Source organism: Panulirus ornatus, chromosome 59, assembly GCF_036320965.1.
Source record: "Panulirus ornatus isolate Po-2019 chromosome 59, ASM3632096v1, whole genome shotgun sequence".
In the NCBI taxonomy this organism is placed as follows: Eukaryota; Metazoa; Arthropoda; class Malacostraca; order Decapoda; family Palinuridae; genus Panulirus; species Panulirus ornatus.
In genome coordinates this window covers 1,907,994-1,929,724 of record NC_092282.1, presented here as the reverse complement: position 1 = coordinate 1,929,724, position 21,731 = coordinate 1,907,994, and the positions used below count along the sequence as shown (strand labels likewise).

The following is a 21,731-nucleotide window of genomic DNA, read 5'->3' as shown; positions in this document are numbered from 1 at the left end:
AAATTCTGTTTTAAACTTGTCATCTAAACTCCAAGTTAATTACCAGCACAGCTGTTTTGTTTGGGGCTTAAACATTTAGGAGGGTGAGGCACACATTTGAGAAAATGCACAGGATCGATGTGATGTGTGGAAAGCAACATGATATCAATGGGCTTAACCATGGCATGTGGAGTGTTTATGGTCTGTGGGATTATTCTGTGGATGGTAGGCTCTCCTTTCAGCACATTATACATGATAGCCACAGAGAAGACTATCTATCGTTCAGCACCTGCTATATAAGTAGAAACAACAGTGATACCCTAGTTGATGAGTAACAGCCCTTACGTATTTCATACTTTATTCATATTATCATTACATGCTGTGCCTTTTGTCCCAAAAAATGGAATATTCTGATATCCAAAATGGTTCACATCATGATCAATCCTAATCTTGATCAGGTGTTTCATTTACTATTTCACACGAGGGCATCACAGGTTAACCAAAAAATTACCACAAAATTAATGGATGAAGTTTCTCTGGTTCAGATTTAAAAATCAATTTCTTTGTGATTCATTAAACATGCGACCTTTAGAAAAGATATCTTACTCATCTACTCTGTTCAGCTTTATGACATACAGTATGAAAGAGGGAGGCATGCACACCTAACAGTTATACTTAAATGTAAAAAAAATAGGTCAGTAATTCTAATAATTTCTGACTTTTTAGACAATAAGATTTAGATCTTTACATATACTAAGAATCACGTACTAAGAATCATGTCTTTCCTGTTCCTCAGCTCAACATGGCTTATGTGTTCTTAGGATGGACGCGTGTGTACCTAGAGCATGTGCTGAGTACCAAGTGTAAGCGCAACTCAGTCTCATCAATACACTATGAGGGAACTTCATTCCACTGATTACAGCACCAGTGATCTTAAGTGATATAATGATTCAAAGCACAGAGTGGTGTAACTGCATAACCAACTGCTATAACACCTGCAGTTATAACTGTTACTGCCTGAAGGGGTTACTGACTAATTAGTCCAGCTAACAAATGATTGGACTGGTAAGTTCATATAAACTTAGCTTATGATTTGTCAGCACTCAGCACCTAGTCATGTGTATAAGAAGGTGACTAATCTTTGAGATAGTATGATATCTCCTTTCATGGGGATGTGTTACCTTTAAGGTTGACAAGACATACGATTGTGTAGACATAGATTGTGTCTCCAAGGTATACTGATAAGAATTAGAGGATTACTTTCAAAATGTTGCCTAAATTAGAAAATCTTTAAATACTATACCAAAATAAAGATAGACACATTGAATACTGATTTGGATTGCATGGTAACATAAGTGAGAAGACAAACAAAAAAAAAAGACATAAAAGAACAGAGATATAGTGTCTACATAAAAATCTTGTCTGCCTCCTCAAACATTTTCAAAGGTGGTCACACTTACAAATTTTAGTACTTTGTCATCTCTCCTTTGCCCATTGCCCAGACATCAGCAATGTTGGGGATGGGATTGGCAAGGTTTCTGAAGTATTCTTGGCCCATGTTTTGAGTCCAAAGGGTTTAAATTACCTTAATAAGCTGAGGCACAGATAAGATTTTACAAGAAGCAGCCACATGATCATGAATTCTGAGGGTCTTTTGCACCTTGAAATCTTGGGTGTACCCACATTTTTCTTGCTTCCTAGCAAGAATTAGTCTTTCTCCTCCTTAGGCAGGTAAGAGCCAACCATATTGAAGCACAGGTGGAAGAAATACAGAGCCCAGAAGCAAAATTCCCAAAATGAAGTGGCAGCCATGAAGAGTAAAGAAAAATGCCCTTCCCTCAAGGTGGCCTGAAGTACACAGAGGCATATTGCTAGTGCTCACAGCATTAGAAACATTAGTCTCAATGATTAGATGTATGGTCATTTCACCCTCAGAGCATCAAATGCTTGTACCCACAACAAACCTTAGATGTATATCGCCTTTGAAAATATATAAGGGTTGGACGATGTTTTTGTGGACACTATAGAGTACATTACTGGCACATTTACAGAAACAAGTACAATAACTGAATTTGGATCGAAGTTTCTTGCAAGGGCCATTCTTTTTAAAGCAATGAAAAGCATCTACAGTCAGAAAGCACACAACAAATCAAGATTACCACAAGAGCAAAATGAGACATCAAAAAGATTACCACAAAAGTAAAAACAAATAACACATCAAGAAGACTACCAGAAGACCACAGAAAACATATCAAGAAGTTACTTCAACAGTAAAATAAAAAAACAATCAATAAAATTACCACAAATGAAAAATACAAATAAAATTACAAAAATGGCATTTCTCAAAAACTTGAGACACAATTCTGAAAAAGTTGTAGTAAGTCATGTGCTGAATGGCTCTCTTCTTACAAGGAAAATATACAAAACAGTAAACAGTCCTTAACCAAATACAATCATGAAACAATATAATACAGATGATCCACACTTGCTTGTTATGAATGCTAGTTATGAAAAAAACAGTGACTGGTAAATCAAGATATTACAAAAAGAAGAGAGAAGAAATTTTAAACTTACTGCACCAGTCAGCCAATCTAAAGCACCAAACTCTGCCTCACTGCCTTGGTCAGTATTAGAAAGGTTAGCTTTTTCTGTACTGTAGATATAGTTGGTTACCAATGGTTTACCAGCGAAGTTTGTGTCAGGAGAAGAATCACTCACTCGTAAGGCTGAGGCTGTTATACCTGCAGTTAATGAAAGGATAATCAAAACTAAAAACAATGTACTGAACACAGAAAGACCAAGAGTAATTAGATTACCATAAAAATGCTGATGAAAATAAGTCATTGGACTTGTCTAAGAACAGTTAATTGTGTCACAAGCCATCAGGGTTTCTCAAACAAATCTATTTCCAAATCATAATTTCATGCACATCCCAACAGGGAATCTCAAAAAAGCATCAATAAACACTATAAGTTGAATCCTATGTATCTCTAACCAAAGTCTTCATCAGTTTTGTCTAAGAATTTCTCACTCAAAAGGAGTTCATCATTTCCCTGCCACAAGTTGCAGTTCCTAGAAAAGGGGTCTTGCAATAACTCCAGGATCCTTTCAGGAAAGGGGTCCTTTCTTTTTCTTTCATACTTGACCAATGTTTCTCACATTAGTGAGGCAGAACAAGGAAAAGACACAAAAAGGCCTTATTTACTCACGTCCATTTTACAGTTCGTCATGTGTAACACACTGACATCACAGCCCCAAATCCACAACTATGCCCCATAGACCCTTCTATGGTTTCCACAGCCACTCCATAACTCATTTTTTTGTGCTTTTTTTTTTTCATTGACAGTAAGTTGACCCCTTCTATAACATCGCTCTAGTTCACTCTATTGTGTACATGCCACATACCATCCTGCATTTTCAGGCACTATGCACTCAAATCTTTTCCTCTTAATCTTTCCATCTCTAATTTGGTTTGTCCCTCTCCTTGTCCCCTCCACCTATGATGCATATATCCTCTTCATTCTCTCCTTATATCCAAACCATTTCAACAAACTCTCTTCAGCTCTCTCTGCCACAGTCCTTTTCATTACCATACTTCTCTCTTACCCTTAAATTACTTACTCGATCAAACCACATCACACCACACACAGTCCTCAAACACTTCATTTTAACACATTCACCCTCATCTGGACATCCTCATCTACAGCCCATACATCAAATCCATACAACATTTCTGGAGCTGCTATACCTTTAAACATACCCTATTTTGCCATTTCAGATAACACCCTCTCTTTCCACACATTCCTCAGTGCTCCAAGAACCTGGAAAAACTTTCATATAAAGTAGTCTAGTCTGTTACCAAAATGCTTCTAATACTCAGGAATACTTACTAACTTCACTATCATCTATATCACTTGGAGATGTATCATTATGATCTGGCAGCTGGGGATGGTAAAGATGTGCCAGTAGCTGAGGCGTCAAGAGAAAACCACATCTGATTGATATAAAATCTTAGGATTAAAATTTGCAAATCATTTGTAACACAATGTATATCTGAATAAATCGTTTCTCTCAAATGATTATATGGTTGAAAAGGGAACAAAATATCATACCTCATTAAAACATAGGAAATTCCTATTGTAAAGCACCTTGTGATATACAAACTATACATAAAGTATAACTTTTAGAGAGACAATGTATCATCTAAACATTGAATCAGTGTAAAACTGACTTAATAACCATAATGAAAAAAATAATAATAACAAGTTACTTACACAAGTATTGCTATAACAAGATTGAGGAGGAAGAGGTATCGCAAGAATCTGAAGTATGAGCCGACCCCAGTCCCAAACGTTCCTTCAATCTCTTTGAGTTCTTTGTGCCACAAACTGTAGTCATGAAAGGTGTCCAGCACAGACTGGCTTATCTGTTTCAACAGACCAAAAGGCTTATGAACATATACATCTCACAAAAATTAACCAACTTTATTCAAGCATTCAAATAAACAGAAATCAGTTCCTATGCAACTGAAAAGCATATAAATCCTTAATGTTAGAAACTAATGTTTCATCCATGAAACTCAATCTCTATTTCATTTCTCCACAAAAGTTAGATCTGGTCAATACATTTCACTTATTAAAGGAAATCAGTGGTGAGGCCAAATGGTAAAACTCACTCTAATGTACACAGATGATACAAGTCCCTTACATTATGGGGCAAGGGCTACTATCAACTGAATGAGTAATGAATTCCAATGAGAAAATATAATGTCACAATAATGGTCAGTAAAATGAACATGGAAATGCAGAGGTGGAATAGGGCTGATAAACATGAAAACACTATCAAAACTATATCCTCCACTCTATCATGGAAAGCCCATATAATGAACATCACTTGCTCCTATCCACTTCACTAATTCTTTCATCTCTCTCTCTTAACATCCAACCTTTAATCACATTTGAACACTTTCTATCGATCTATATCTCTGACACCTGTTACAACTGGAACTCCCTTAAGGAGGTGGCCATGGCAACAGTATCCAAAACTAGTGAACTCCAGTGTGGCTTCTTTGCCTTTAGTGCCTCACCCTTAACAGGCTACTGGCAGGGGGCAACTCTAGCACAGTGTCTGCGAAGGCTCCTACTAATGTTCCTACTGACTTTTTCTATCTAATGCTCCTTTCATTTACTTATTTCACTTTCACTTACCATATCAATGACTTACATTTACTGCAACAAAGGTTCTAGTTACAGACACAAATCCTCATCACCACCCAGCTTTTAACCATCCTTCATTTTTGTTTTTATGTAGAAGTGGATTTACTGTGACTAATTCTGCCATATCTTGTCACTCTATGCCTATATATCTTGCCCTACATTCTATATGCAGTGAATGCACCAACTCTCTTAAAGAAAGCACCACTTTGCTTTCCGAGCATCTGTCCGAGGCTGAAGACTGCTTCCTAATTAGAAAACGAGCTATCCAGTTCGAGATCATTAAGTTTCCTTATATCTACAGAAGTATGTTTGAAAGTAGAAAGAAGGAGCCTAATTACTCAGATCAGATACAGGTCTTGTATCCCTATCATTCTTCCCCCTTTTCTGCCACTATTTAGTCATTCCTGTTCTTGAACAATGTCTCACTGGTTGTATATGGTGAATATTTTGAATGAATTTACACTTTCTACTTATGAAAAAGTAATGTTTATTCACCAATATCTACCAACCTACCTAGTAATAGAGACACTGAACTATTCTTGAATATACACTGATGGATGACACAAATCACCCAAAGCTAGTTTCCCTCTCCGAATTTCAGTTACAAAAATCTCATGCAGACATGCACGCTAATATATTCAAACAAAGACCACCTACGACATGAGGAAATACAGTAGAAGAGTACAAGAAGGAAAGAAAGGGTGGAATAATGCTTGGAATAGTGTATGTGAGGGAGGCACATAAGGACAGGAATAAGTGGAGATTCTTTTGCCATGGCCACCCCTTGCTAGGAGTTCCCAGAGGGAATGGGTGTCTGAAATATAGATGACAGATAAATAGACTCATCCTTCTTCATTCTATCAATCTGTCTATCTAACATCAGTAAAGCCATATGGTAGATCACATACAAACAGCTCTGAAATCACTCATAAACATCCTCAACCCATGCCTAATATGTTAAAGTGAAACATGGTCTTCCATATTCATGATTTATCAAGAAAGACCAATGACTTTCCATCTCTCTTCACTTATCTAGTCTTCTATTTCACCTTTTCTCTCAGTTCCTCAAGATTCCTCCAGATTTTTCCTATATGCTAGTTAAAGATGCAATACACCTGTCCTCAAATGACACACTGCAGGCTTCATGAACACAAAACACCTGAATGTATCGTAAAAGTATAGAGTTTTAGGGTTGGTGTATGGGAAGTACAGTCAGATGTCACAAACTGGAACATGAGAAGAGTAATGTGCAGACTGGGTGTGCCACATGACCTATTTTGAAAGCTGCTGTGAATACTGGTTTCCACACCAAGTATATGTCATTTTCAAACTAACTTCAAAATGCCTAAGATAGAGGACTTTCCAAAAGGACGATGCTGAATCACAAACATTTTCCCATTAACAACAGTAATTTGTCATCTGGATGCAATAGATAAAACTTCATTACCATAATGTGGTTTCTGTTTGATGTGCAGTCCAACTGCAAGGCTGTGTTTGTGAAAGAAATTGTTCTAACTGCTCTCTTTATGTCTTACATAAAAACTCCTTTTATCTTAGGTAAAATGCAAGAAAAATAGAATAAAACAAAGTACTGTGAAATGAGAGACCATGATGATAAACAAAGGTGCGCTGAAGTAGCATGGAGAGAAAATGTAAGGATAGAGCAATTGTGGAGTGTCTGAATGTGCTGACAAAAAAGGGGAATACACAGAGCTTTGCTAAGCTATTCACTTTTCAATCAAAGTTTTCCTAAGCAGTGAGTTACAAGGATAGTCTAAAATTTATGGAGACCTGAATTCCCTTCATTAGTATCTGGCACTTTACAGAAGTCTTGCATTAAACTGTACCATCAGCTAAACTGAAATTATCTCTTGAATAACATCACACATTCCATCTCCACAGCCTCTACCTACACTAGCATGAAACCAATTCTACATTTCAACTAAGCAATAACATATTGCCATGTAACAATTATTGAAGCTGACTTCATTTTCTGTGGATCAAAATTTCAATCTTCTCATGAGGCACAATGTATCTGTTTTCAACTAACTTAAATCTGAAGACCAGGGTACATATTCTAATACTGTTATTAGTTGATAAGTTAGTTCTGTCAGATTATTTCATGTTAAATGAAGTTAAGTTAAGGTTTAAGTTTCAAGATATATAATGTGGACCACAGGGAGGGATAGATGGGTAAGAAAAGCTTAAAACATTATCCAGGATGCAACAAGCCAACAAATATCCATGAAGCCAAAGTAACTACAATAAAAAAAAAATATCCAAAATGATTAGGAGAATCAGCTGCGCTGGATAAAAAAAAATTAAAAATTAGTTATTTAAAGTTTTCAATTTATTAAATTCAGAAACTGTAATACGTAAAAATATTTTACATATTTGTAAATATCTTACAAAGAGGAATTTTTTTTTTTTTTTTTGTCGCTGTCTCCCGCGTTTGCGAGGTAGCGCAAGGAAACAGACGAAAGAAATGGCCCAACCCACCCCCATACACATGTATATACATACGTCCACACACGCAAATATACATACCTACACAGCTTTCCATGGTTTACCCCAGACACTTCACATGCCCTGATTCAATCCACTGACAGCATGTCAACCCCGGTATACCACATCGATCCAATTCACTCTATTCCTTGCCCTCCTTTCACCCTCCTGCATGTTCAGGCCCCGATCACACAAAATCTTTTTCACTCCATCTTTCCACCTCCAGTTTGGTCTCCCACTTCTCCTCGTTCCCTCCACCTCTGACACATATATCCACTTGGTCAATCTTTCCTCACTCATTCTCTCCATGTGCCCAAACCATTTCAAAACACCCTCTTCTGCTCTCTCAACCACGCTCTTTTTATTTCCACACAACTCTCTTACCCTTACGTTACTTACTCGATCAAACCACCTCACACCACACACTGTCCTCAAACATCTCATTTCCAGCACATCCACCCTCCTGCGCACAACTCTATCCATAGCCCACGCCTCGCAACCATACAACATTGTTGGAACCACTATTCCTTCAAACATACCCATTTTTGCTTTCCGAGATAATGTTCTCGACTTCCACACATTCTTCAAGGCTCCCAGAATTTTCGCCCCCTCCCCAACCCTATGATCCACTTCCGCTTCCATGGTTCCATCCGCTGCCAGATCCACTCCCAGATATCTAAAACACTTTACTTCCTCGAGTTTTTCTCCATTCAAACTTACCTCCCAACTGACTTGACCCTCAACCCTACTGTACCTAATAACCTTGCTCTTATTCACATTTACTCTTAACTTTCTTCTTTCACACACTTTACCAAACTCAGTCACCAGCTTCTGCAGTTTCTCACATGAATCAGCCACCAGCGCTGTATCATCAGCGAACAACAACTGACTCACTTCCCAAGCTCTCTCATCCCCAACAGACTTCATACTTGCCCCTCTTTCCAAAACTCTTGCATTCACCTCCCTAACAACCCCATCCATAAACAAATTAAACAACCATGGAGACATCACACACCCCTGCCGCAAACCTACATTCACTGAGAACCAATCACTTTCCTCTCTTCCTACACGTACACATGCCTTACATCCTCGATAAAAACTTTTCACTGCTTCTAACAACTTGCCTCCCACACCATATATTCTTAATACCTTCCACAGAGCATCTCTATCAACTCTATCATATGCCTTCTCCAGATCCATAAATGCTAGATACAAATCCATTTGCTTTTCTAAGTATTTCTCACATACATTCTTCAAAGCAAACACCTGATCAACACATCCTCTACCACTTCTGAAACCACACTGCTCTTCCCCAATCTGATGCTCTGTACATGCCTTCACCCTCTCAATCAATACCCTCCCATATAATTTACCAGGAATACTCAACAAACTTATACCTCTGTAATTTGAGCACTCACTCTTATCCCTTTGCCTTTGTACAATGGCACTATGCACGCATTCCACCAATCCTCAGGCACCTCACCATGAGTCATACATACATTAAATAACCTTACCAACCAGTCAATAATACAGTCACCCCCTTTTTTAATAAATTCCACTGCAATACCATCCAAACCTGCTGCCTTGCCGACTTTCATCTTCCGCAAAGCTTTTACTACCTCTTCTCTGTTTACCAAATCATTTTCCCTAACCCTCTCACTTTGCACACCACCTCCACCAAAACACCCTATATCTGCCACTCTCATCAAACACATTCAACAAACCTTCAAAATACTCACTCCATCTCCTTCTCACATCACCACTACTTGTTATCACCTCCCTATTTGCGCCCTTCACTGAAGTTCCCATTTGCTCCCTTGTCTTACGCACTTTATTTACCTCCTTCCAGAACATCTTTTTATTCTCCCTAAAATTTAATGATACTCTCTCACCCCAACTCTCATTTGCCCTCTTTTTCACCTCTTGCACCTTTCTCTTGACCTCCTGTCTCTTTCTTTTATACATCTCCCACTCAATTTCATTTCTTCCCTGCAAAAATCGTCCAAATGCCTCTCTCATATATTTATATAATACTTAATTACTAATTCCCGCATCAGCGAGGTAGCACCAGGAAACAAAGAATGGCCCAACCCACCCCCATACACATGTATATACATACGTCCACACACGCAAATATACATACCTACACAGCTTTCCATGGTTTACCCCAGATGCTTCACATACCCTGATTCAATCCACTGACAGCATGTCAACCCCGGTATACCACATCGATCCAATTCACTCTATTCCTTGCCCTCCTTTCACCCTCCTGCATGTTCAGGCCCCGATCACACAAAATCTTTTTCACTCCATCTTTCCACCTCCAATTTGGTCTCCCACTTCTCCTCATTCCCTCCACCTCCGACACATATATCCTCTTGGTCAATCTTTCCTCACTCATTCTCTCCATGTGCCCAAACCATTTCAAAACACCCTCTTCTGCTCTCTCAACCACACTCTTTTTATTTCCACACATCTCTCTTACCCTTACGTTACTTACTCGATCAAACCACCTCACACCACACATTGTCCTCAAACATCTCATTTCCAGCACATCCATCCTCCTGCGCACAACTCTATCCATAGCCCACGCCTCGCAACCATACAACATTGTTGGAACCACTATTCCTTCAAACATACCCATTTTTGCTTTCCGAGATAATGTTCTCGACTTCCACACATTCTTCAAGGCTCCCAGAATTTTCACCCCCTCCCCAACCCTATGATCCACTTCCGCTTCCATGGTTCCATCCGCTGCCAGATCCACTCCCAGATATCTAAAACACTTTACTTCCTCCAGTTTTTCTCCATTCAAACTTGCCTCCCAATTGACTTGACCCTCAACCCTACTGTACCTAATAACCTTGCTCTTATTCACATTTACTCTTAACTTTCTTCTTTCACACACTTTACCAAACTCAGTCACCAGCTTCTGCAGTTTCTCACATGAATCAGCCACCAGCGCTGTATCATCAGCGAACAACAACTGACTCACTTCCCAAGCTCTCTCATCCCCAACAGACTACATACTTGCCCCTCTTTCCAAAACTCTTGCATTCACCTCCCTAACAACCCCATCCATAAACAAATTAAACAACCATGGAGACATCACACACCCCTGCCGCAAACCTACATTCACTGAGAACCAATCACTTTCCTCTCTTCCTACACGTACACATGCCTTACATCCTCGATAAAAACTTTTCACTGCTTCTAACAACTTGCCTCCCACGCCATATATTCTTAATACCTTCCACAGAGCATCTCTATCAACTCTATCATATGCCTTCTCCAGATCCATAAATGCTACATACAAATCCATTTGCTTTTCTAAGTATTTCTCACATACATTCTTCAAAGCAAACACCTGATCAACACATCCTCTACCACTTCTGAAACCACACTGCTCTTCCCCAATCTGATGCTCTGTACATGCCTTCACCCTCTCAATCAATACCCTCCCATATAATTTACCAGGAATACTCAACAAACTTATACCTCTGTAATTTGAGCACTCACTCTTATCCCCTTTGCCTTTGTACAATGGCACTATGCACGCATTCCACCAATCCTCAGGCACCTCACCATGAGTCATACATACATTAAATAACCTTACCAACCAGTCAATAATACAGTCACCCCCTTTTTTAATAAATTCCACTGCAATACCATCCAAACCTGCTGCCTTGCCGACTTTCATCTTCCGCAAAGCTTTTACTACCTCTTCTCTGTTTACCAAATCATTTTCCCTAACCCTCTCACTTTGCACACCACCTCCACCAAAACACCCTATATCTGCCACTCTCATCAAACACATTCAACAAACCTTCAAAATACTCACTCCATCTCCTTCTCACATCACCACTACTTGTTATCACCTCCCTATTTGCGCCCTTCACTGAAGTTCCCATTTGCTCCCTTGTCTTACGCACTTTATTTACCTCCTTCCAGAACATCTTTTTATTCTCCCTAAAATTTAATGATACTCTCTCACCCCAACTCTCATTTGCCCTCTTTTTCACCTCTTGCACCTTTCTCTTGACCTCCTGTCTCTTTCTTTTATACATCTCCCACTCAATTTCATTTCTTCCCTGCAAAAATCGTCCAAATGCCTCTCTCATATATTTATATAATACTTAATTACTAATTCCCGCATCAGCGAGGTAGCACCAGGAAACAAAGAATGGCCCAACCACTCATGTACACATACATGCACATATACATATCAACATATACATACAAGGACATATACACATGTATATATTCATACTTGCTTACCTTCATCTATTGCTGTCGCTACCCTGCCACACACGAACTAGCATCCACCACCTTTCAGACTGACGCATAGCGAAATAAACCATAAGTACAGTACCAAGATAGAACCATATGCCTCACTTTTCTCTGGTTCATAAGAACTCTATTTATTCATAATTTCACATTCCCTTGCAACTGTCACAACTCCTGTTAATGCACCTATTTGAGCATTAACTTCTTTGAGCAACATTAAGAACTTTAAAGCCTATCCATCATTTTTTCATCCTCCATAAATATTTAATCTTTAGTTACAATCACTTTCACTAACACATCAATACATGCAGTCATTGTAAAAATATGGATTTCACAGAAACACAACAAATCATAAAGAATATAAAGTATGTTTATCTTAATGGTTAGTACACCAATCAGTCAATCTAACAATACTTCCAATCTTCTCTCTATGCAGATGACCTTTAATACCTCTAATGACATATCTTTCACATCAAACACTCAACAAATTTCAGGGTTCTTTACTATTAACTCATATCTTTTCTAGGTCCATAAATACTGAAGAGTTCTCATAATGATGGTCTAGTCAACAATGCTGAATTCTTCCATAAATCCTACTTCTTCATTAATATCATCCAATGTACACCTTTTATCTTAATTCATTCTTTTTTACCTTTTCCTTTACAATGCCGGAAAAAACCTCACTCCTCTCACACATTACCTTTCTTCCAATACTTATAATGGTATGCACCTTAACCTGAGACTACATCATTAAAAATTCTGTAACTATCTCCTTCAAAATAAATAACCATTAAGAGCAATGACTGTGCATGTAAGAGAGATAATTGTGATGTTGACTGCATTTTCACCAATGCAGTCAACATCACAATCATCTCTCTTACATGCACAGTCACTGCTCTTAACAGTTATTCATTGCCATCCTTACCTTCTCATGATCTCTCCACTCACATCATCCGACATCAGTTTCTCATCTCCCTCCATGGCATCTGCAATTTCATTTACAGCCTCTTCCTCTGTGCTAGGGCTTACACCCTTCCTTCGTCGAGCCATCACTGTGTTAAACCAGGCAGAAGGTCGATAATCAGAGCCATAATGGAGCGTATGGCTACTAAGAAGTTCTCCTAAGAAGAAAAAGCAGAGTTTTCTATATAATTCATTATTACCTAATTGCTAATTGTCAGGCCCATGAATATAAATGTATTTTCACACTGTAATGAATTATTTCAACATGGTCACCACTTATTATTCACCAAATATATTGTTACAACATTCCTCAGTAGAAACATTTTAATCAAAATGTATGGAGGTTGCATAAAAACTTATCATAGGGCTTGATATAAACCTTATTCACTATTACAAAATCTATAATAAAAAAGGTAGTCATATAATCACTGTGCACTACGTGCATATGAATCACAATACCATGAGCAAATATTCCAGATTTTTCTTTTTCATAATGCTTGCCTTTCTGTCTCAGCAAGGTAGTACCATGACGAAATGAGTCTTCAAAGAAAAATCCTAGCCTTCTGTTCCTATTTCTAAAAGAGTGATAATACTAATAGGGGAGGATTCCTAGCCCCTTTCTGTCTAGCTTAGATGATCTGTGGGTATCATTCTTTCTCCCCTGTCTCCAGGTATAAATCATTAAAACTTATCAATTAATAAAATAATAAAAATCTACAAAAAAAAGTATGTTTACTAAACACTGTGGATGTCAAAGGACCTCTGTATTACACTAATGTGATCTATTCCCTTACCTGGGTAACAAAATCTACCAAATTATGCTGGCCATTTCTCAAAACATGTCTTGTCAATATTTTTGACAAGAATGACAGGGATTTATTCAAAATACATGGAAGAAGAATGAAATGGAATCTCATGATGTATTACAGTCAGTTGAAAAGTAGGTACATTACAAGAGCTAAAAGGAGTAAGATGAAGGAAAAGTATACAAGCACAAAGATGAAATGAGCACAAACCAAACCAATGTATAGCAGTGGAAAAAAAATCATATCCCAAAAAAACAGATTGTCATCAATACAGAATAACACAGAAAACTGGGCAAAAGAAGTTTATCATGGATACACACACATGGGAAGGGTCTCATTGATGGAGCCGAGAGCACAGTGTTCACATCACAAAGTATACGGAAACATTTGCATGAAAATACTTTCCATAAACCAGAAGTACACATAAATAAGACGGATGAGATAGACAAGGTTAAGCAACTCAATAAAGGTTTCAATCATTTCCAGCAACACACTTAAATCTCTGAGCAAACATAAAATAGGTGAATGATGCAAGTTACATACCTGATTTGCTGTTTCTGTCATCAGCAAACCTGACTTTCTGTCGTTTTTCTGGCTCATAATAGAGCATTTCAAAACTTTCCACTGAAGTATGTGCCATATTTATTATGCTGCTACAATCAAATATAGCCAAAACAATTCTTAAGTTCAAGAAATAAATACATTCATGAGGAACATAAAAACACTGGAAGGGAAAACAAAGAGCTGGAAAATACACAACACTCTAACATCTGACTTAGAACACTTCTATGCAGAACTTACATCTTTCATAAGACCTAAAGTTATACCACAAATCTCTAAAAACTTCAGTTTCTCAACTAATACATTTGCTTCTCATACAGCATCCAAGCCTCTGTCTTTCCAACAGATGAAAAGAAATTCCTGAAGTTGATAAAGCAATTACAAATCATGCAGAATCACAAGTGCTAAGCACTATACCCTAAATCAAAAACAATAACATCCACGTCAGACTCACACTCATAAGGACGACTTCCTGTTATCTCCCATGATGGAATTCCCCAGATGATGTAGCTGACAAGTTTTCTTTTATGAGTGGAGTAACCATTATATAAATACACAGAATGTACTTGTGAATAACTAATACCAGGACTTCTGGAGTCATCAACATGAGAAATCTAATTGCTATCACTTCCATAACAATATGGTAAGTTACTTACTGTTAATTACGCTATGTTGCATGTATCTTTTTTGGGTAACTGTTCCTTTTAATCATGATCAATTAGGTCACATCTGAGTAGGAATGATATGAAAAATAAAATACAAGTCAGTAGCATTTAAAATGCTTTTTCTTTCACCAATAAGATTTGATTTTTGTATCAAAGTAATTTCATAAAATAATTCTTACCAACAAACAATGCGGAGTAAAAGTTCATATAATTCTTACTAACAAACAATGCGGAGTAAAAGTTCATATATCATATAACTGGAAAGTTAACAAATCTAATGACAATGTAAAGGCTTTACATATTCACTTATAGGTTTTATGCGTACTGTATATGGGATTTAAACCTAAAGTAGGGTGTTATGTCTGTATGAAAAGTCAAACTGATTCAAAGGTTCATATGCATGTATGGCTTAATAGTCAGATGGATAATTACAATCGATTAGGATCTTTACATCAACAAAAGAAGTTTATACTGCATTTATATGAGGCCTTTCATCTATGGGGGGTCATATTTATACAGGATTTTCAGTTTGTAAGTGGGCTTTTTATCTTTTCAAAGGCTTTGAACCTATTTGAAGATATAAATCTATAAAGAGTGTTAGCAGACTCCATCTGTGAATGCTTACACAGCAAACAAGAAAGTAGGATTATATGAGAATTTCATATTAATAATGGAGGCACTACATTTACATGTAGATGCAAGTATAATTCACATACAGCAGTTACTTACAGATAGAAGTTTAAATGAAAACAAAAGCCTTCCCATAATCCCCTTGACAGTACTCTGATAAAGGCAAATGAACACTGGCTGCATTTCAAGAATAACTTAGTCTTTATATTGCATTCTAAATGGCTAGGGTGAGCCCGAGTTGGGACCAGGGACCTGGAAGGTCCTCTTCCCATCAGAGGGGTACGGAAGTCAAGGATACATGAAGTATATGATACATATTCAAAAGACATTAAGTGATACTAACAGCAACATAGGTAAAAACATATGTAAAATGTTGTAGCATGCTCAGCACACAACAAACAAGCCAAATTCAAGCAAAGTCTTGGCTAATGGCAGGTGTTTAAAAAGATAATGAGTCTGAAAAGATTCTCATTAGACTTTAACTTGCATAACTCTGAAAGAATTGTAAGCAAGAAATCCAAATCAATTTCATTTATCAATGTTTGAAATGAAAGAGATAATTTTGTTCATGCTTTTCTGCTGTTTCCCATGTTAGCAAGGTAGCACCAGGAATAGAAGAAGAAAGGCTGCATTTGCTCACATCCACTCTCTAGCTGTCATGTGCAATGCCCCCTATCAATAACTAAACCCCACAGATCTTTCCATGGTTTCCTCCAGCCACTTCGCATACCCTGGTTCAGTCTAATGTACTCTATTCCATTCATGCCTCTGACCATCCTGCATGCTCAGACCTAAAAAAAAATCTTTTTCACTCCATTCTTCCACCTCCATTTTGTCTCCCCCTTCTTATACCCTCCATTTCTGACATAAATATTCTCTTTGGCAATCTATCCTCTCCCATTCTTTCCAAATGCTCTAGCCACTTCAGCACACCTCACCTCTCTCAACCATACTCTTCTTATTACCACACTTCTTTCTTACTTTTTTATTACTTACTTATCAAACCACCTCACACCACTTATTGCCCTCAAAACATTTCATTTCCAACACACCCACCTTCCTCCACACATCCTCATCTATAGCCCATGCCTGCATCCATACATCATTGGAACTACTACACCTTCAAACATACTCATTTTTGCCCTTCCAGATAATGATCACTCATTCCTCAAAGCTTCAAGAACCATCAACTACTTAAAAAAAAGAAAAAAAAGATTATCTTTTGAGGAGGTACACTGACTGTGAAATACATTTACGACTTTAAATTTTTTTCTTAAAAGTGAGTAGGAGTAATTTATATGTGACAGGTATGAGAAAAGCTCAATAACAGCAAATGGGTGAGATGGAAAAAAAGATGATCACTGGATAGTGTGGTGTGGGAGATGAGGTAAGGTGTCTTCAAAAAAAATTTAATCTGAAATTCAATACTGTAATGTTCTCCATTTCAATAACCCCTCATTAAACCTTTGGTCCTACTACTTGTTCCCTTTTAAATTGCTCTAGAAAATTTGCAGAACAATTTCGGGTTTTTCTTTGCCATGCGTCCACAACGCTTTTCATCAAAATTTTTCTGCTCTTCCTTCCTTATTCTGCTGTACTCATTACTTTAATTGTTACACCTTTCATGAACTGCCAGTCTGTTCTGCTTTCTTTATCATATTTACAACGTCTCTATGACAAGAGAAAATATGAGTCGAAGATGGGGAGTGAAGTCCTCATAGTAAGAGTGAATAGGCTTAGAGGTTGAATCAAATCATATATGAAGATATCAAAGACAGCAGGCAATATGACAGAGCCCTGAGGGATGCCACTGTTGACATGGTAAAATGGAAATGATGCTCCATCAATGACTAATGAGATGAAATGACACCCTGTCAAGTGTTTTAGAGATGTCAAGGGCCTTGACAAGATTCAGCTAAATGGCAAAGAGAAGAAGACCAAAGGTGGGTCATACAGATAAGATCACCAGTACACCTTGAACTGTTGAACTCATATTGGTAACCTGAAAGAAAAGAATATGACTTTCAGTGTTTAAATAAGTGAAAGTTAGCATGAGATTAGAGGATTGGATACAGCAGAAATGAAAATTACGGGATGATTAAGAAAAGTAGAATGATCTCCTTTCTTAGAGATTGGATCAACCAAGGTATACTTCCAACAGAAATATTGGATTTCTAAACAAAGATAAAATAGGTAAACAAGGATCAGAGACTGCTTAGAAGACATGATAAAGTATGCCATCCTGTTCATACATCTTGTTTACATATAGAAGGAAGACTTTGCATAAGGAAAATATGGGAGAGCACATAGAATCAGAAGAGAGGTTGGGGAAGGAGAGACCTAGAAGTGAAATCATCCAAACGACGGTTAGAAGAAAATAATGTCAAAAAGAGCAGGTTTATTATCAGAGTAAGTTACAAGCTGATCAGGTAAGAAAAGAGGATGAAGGGTTGAATTACAAAAGTTGTTGGAGATGCTCTTGGTTAAGGACCAAAAAGATTTATCCATTGAAGAAGTCACACGTCAACACACTTTCATATATGTAGGTTTGCTGAACTCTATATAAATAAAAGATTCCAAAAATCACTAGAAGAAATGAAGGTGGAATGTAATTCATGAAATGGATAAAGTTTCCAAGCCTAAAGAGCTCTGTCCCCTAAGCATCAAGCACCAGACCAAGATTAATCAAACCATGACTGAAGGGACAGATTTAGTTGACTAAGGGAAGAGATGAAGGACTCCATCTCAACCTAAATGACCTCTACAATGCAGTAAGCATAACTAGAAGCATCCTACCCAGCAAATTAATACTAGTCCCTAGAAGAGTCAACAGAAAAGCAATGCAAAGATGGCTGAGTGCTCCTTCAGTGCCTAAGTTGGCAACAGAAGAGGCAGCAGTGGGTGGAAGTGCCCAGTTGGAAATGATATAGAAAGGGGATTTTTTTTTTTATTTTAACCATTTGCTTTTATTTGTACTATGAATGTATGGTACTGGATTTGATGCTTTTTGTATTACTATGAATGCTCCTATGGGCATTGTGTATTCTTCTGTAATCTTTGTTCCTCTACATGCCTGTTTCTCTTTTATATATGGATGGGCACAAGACAAACTCAGTGAGCAATAAAGTTTATTTTCATTATTATTATCATTATCATTATTATAATTATCATTATTATTACTATTATCACTTTTATTATCATTATTATAGAGTACATTCATAGTATGAGGGATCAGAGGTAAAAAAAAAAAAATGAGAGCTCAAGTACATTAGAGGATGGTTATTGGTGATCAGTCACCCAAAATTATGAAGCACAGAAAAAGAAATGGCCTCAACCCCAGTGGGATCATCCCACATAAAACCATATAAATCCTCTGCATATCTGATTTCACTCAACCCCAATGGGATCAACCTATGTAAAACCATATAAATCCTCTGGATATCTGATTTCAGGGCATGGATGTAAAGAATGCAATGCCTCTGGATCAAGTCAAACAAACAGTTGTAAATAGTTGGAGGACTTGGGAGAAAATATATGAATCATAAATACAAAGTTTCATAGAGTACACATATTTAAGCCAGATGGTTTCATAGTTTCATAGACCTTTGAGGCAAGTTATAAATAAGCATGAAACAAGAAGTACACAAAAACAGTGCCCATGAAGCAAAAATGATGGGAATGATTGTCATCAAAGATTTGATACTAAGGAAAGGCAGACCTGTGTAGGTGAATTTCTGAAAGATCAGATAAGGAAGTGAGCAGGGGAGGGAAGATTGCAACTGAAGCATAAAATATTAAAATAGCAGATAAAGAAAGACAAGAAAAAATTGATCCTTACTTCTACTTCAAAAGGATTAACTTCTTTACCCGTTCTTACCTCCATGTTGTGAAGGCAGTAACTTTTGTAACCTATGTTCATGGCCATCATATGAATAATATCTTGTTGAATCTTGGCTATTTCTCTGTCTAAGGTGCACATCTGTGCGAGCTCGACGTAAGTTTACATTACGGCTATGATCATCATCATTGGAGCTTGCTTCACCACAGTTGACTGAAAATTTTGGAATTATTATCTAGTAATACAATTCAAACCACGGTCAATGGCTCTAGCCATAGATAAAAAAAAAATCCCCATGGAAGCCCAGCCTTGAATCAAAAAGGAATGTGACATTAAAAATGAAAATACATAATAATCATTTCATAATTCCTAAGGATATACAAAACTTGCCTTTAAACAAGGAGCAATTCATAGCAATTAGGAAAGACATCAAAAGGTCAAGAAACCCATACTTTGATGTACAGGGGATGAAACACATACAATAACCTAACTTTATGTTGACAATGGCTAAAAAAGAATCAAGCAAATAAATTAATTTTCACCAACTGCTAATTTAAAAGAAACTCATCATTAATTTGGGTAAGATATAGCAATTACTTCCAAACTAGATTAACAAAATACTTACATCCATTTAGAGGAATATCCTCAAGATCGACACGATATGTAGGGGAAGCCATTCCAAATAAAGCTGGGCTACCTAGTACTATGTAGTGGTCTGCAGTGCTAGCATTCCTTATGGCATGGACCAAGTATTCACAACCATAAAGTAATAGTAGTGCTGAGGAGAGGGGCTTCACTAAAGAATGCAATCAGAGCCCAACAGAACTGTAGTAACAATAAATCAATATCACAAAAAGTACTCCCTGTAAAGGGTAAACAGTTAGTCATCAATGAAAGAGAACATGTAAAGTAGTGTTATCTTCATCCCCAGACACAGGGCTACAGTTCTTATCAAGGAAAAGTCTTATCACACCATACGTCATCATAAATATTTCACCTGCTCTGGTATCTAGCTATTATCAATGGAATTCCCATTACGGTGTGATATGACACAATGATAAGGCTTACTTCGGGATATCTTTTTTGAAACACTATTGATAATATTACCAAGTCAATCAAAAGACAGGTTCAGTACAGTGTATGAGATCATGATTATCAAGGAATTTTAAGATGACAAAGTACAGTAAATGATCCAATAATTAGATCATCAAAATTTACAGTGATCTATGAATGTATCAAAGGTATCAATTTATGGGTATGTTGTTGTAAGCTACTGCCCTTGTTGGTGATACGCACTGTAGGCAAACTCATGTGTATAAGTAACGCAAGATTTTGAAATAAAAGTTCATTATCAGCAACAAGGAAGTACTAAATTTAATGGGATTATAAGGAATACATATCACACTTTCTTCAAAAGCCATAAATCTGAACACGTGACCTTAAGAAATTTTCTAACTTAAACGAAAATAATTCTGACTGCGTTTTCAAAAATTTTATTCATTTCATATATTGTGATGGTCTAAATCATGGAGCATCGGTCGTAATCACGTTTCTCAAGAGTAAGGAGCCCATAGGTGTGCATTTTTTTTCACAATTGAGTTATTTCCGTGACGCTCCGGTTTATTAGCTGGTTTGTTTACATGCACATTCCCTAATGTTGCAAGCTCTTCAGATTCCTATCTTAAGTTTTAAACGTTCAAAGGCCAAGTAAAGAATACATAATCGATCAGTGATTAATCATTCTACCTCTACATATCAGCTACATAAAAATGTGTCCTTCTAAAGCAAATAAGACGTCCCTGTACATTAATAATACCATGAAATTTAAATCACTTGCGTACTGAGACCAACCTGCTGCTCTTTGTTGTCATCAACAGCCGGTACATCGTACAAAAAAATAAATATAGCTGGTAAATATATCACATTCTCATCATTACCATCTTAAATAAGGGAAAAGTTGACTGTATTGTACATATAAAGCAATATAATCATATTAGTTAAAATAAATATAATGGCATAGAAATATCAAAGTTCGCGAAATGCATTTTCTCCCATTTTCGATCACGTTTAATATGAGGGAGGGTAACAATACCTCATTTATCTAATAACTATACAATAAATTAACTCATTTTCATTTGGTCCTTCACAAACGCATTTTTACCACAACCTAGAGTCTGCACACTACCGGCATTTGAACTTAACTTTACGGTTAAGGTTTGAGACTAACTTATCGCCCTTAACTTTTGACCTCAGCTTTCCACACTGCATTCTGTTCTTCATT

At 37.1% G+C, this 21,731-nt stretch overlaps 1 protein-coding gene across 1 annotated transcript in view; it reads right to left on the bottom strand.

The window, feature by feature from the left end:
* LOC139767370 (transmembrane channel-like protein 7) overlaps positions 1–21,245 on the bottom strand; it is a 63,552-nt gene extending 42,307 nt beyond the window's left edge. Inside the window, 7 exon segments of the mRNA XM_071696697.1 lie at positions 2,554–2,720; positions 3,870–3,973; positions 4,254–4,443; positions 5,203–5,207; positions 12,913–13,108; positions 19,490–19,663; positions 20,076–21,245. Coding sequence (XP_071552798.1) covers positions 2,554–2,720; positions 3,870–3,973; positions 4,254–4,443; positions 5,203–5,207; positions 12,913–13,108; positions 19,490–19,663; positions 20,076–20,127 — 888 coding nt within the window. The 5' untranslated portion in view covers positions 20,128–21,245.
* Positions 21,246–21,731: the final 486 nt, after the last annotated feature.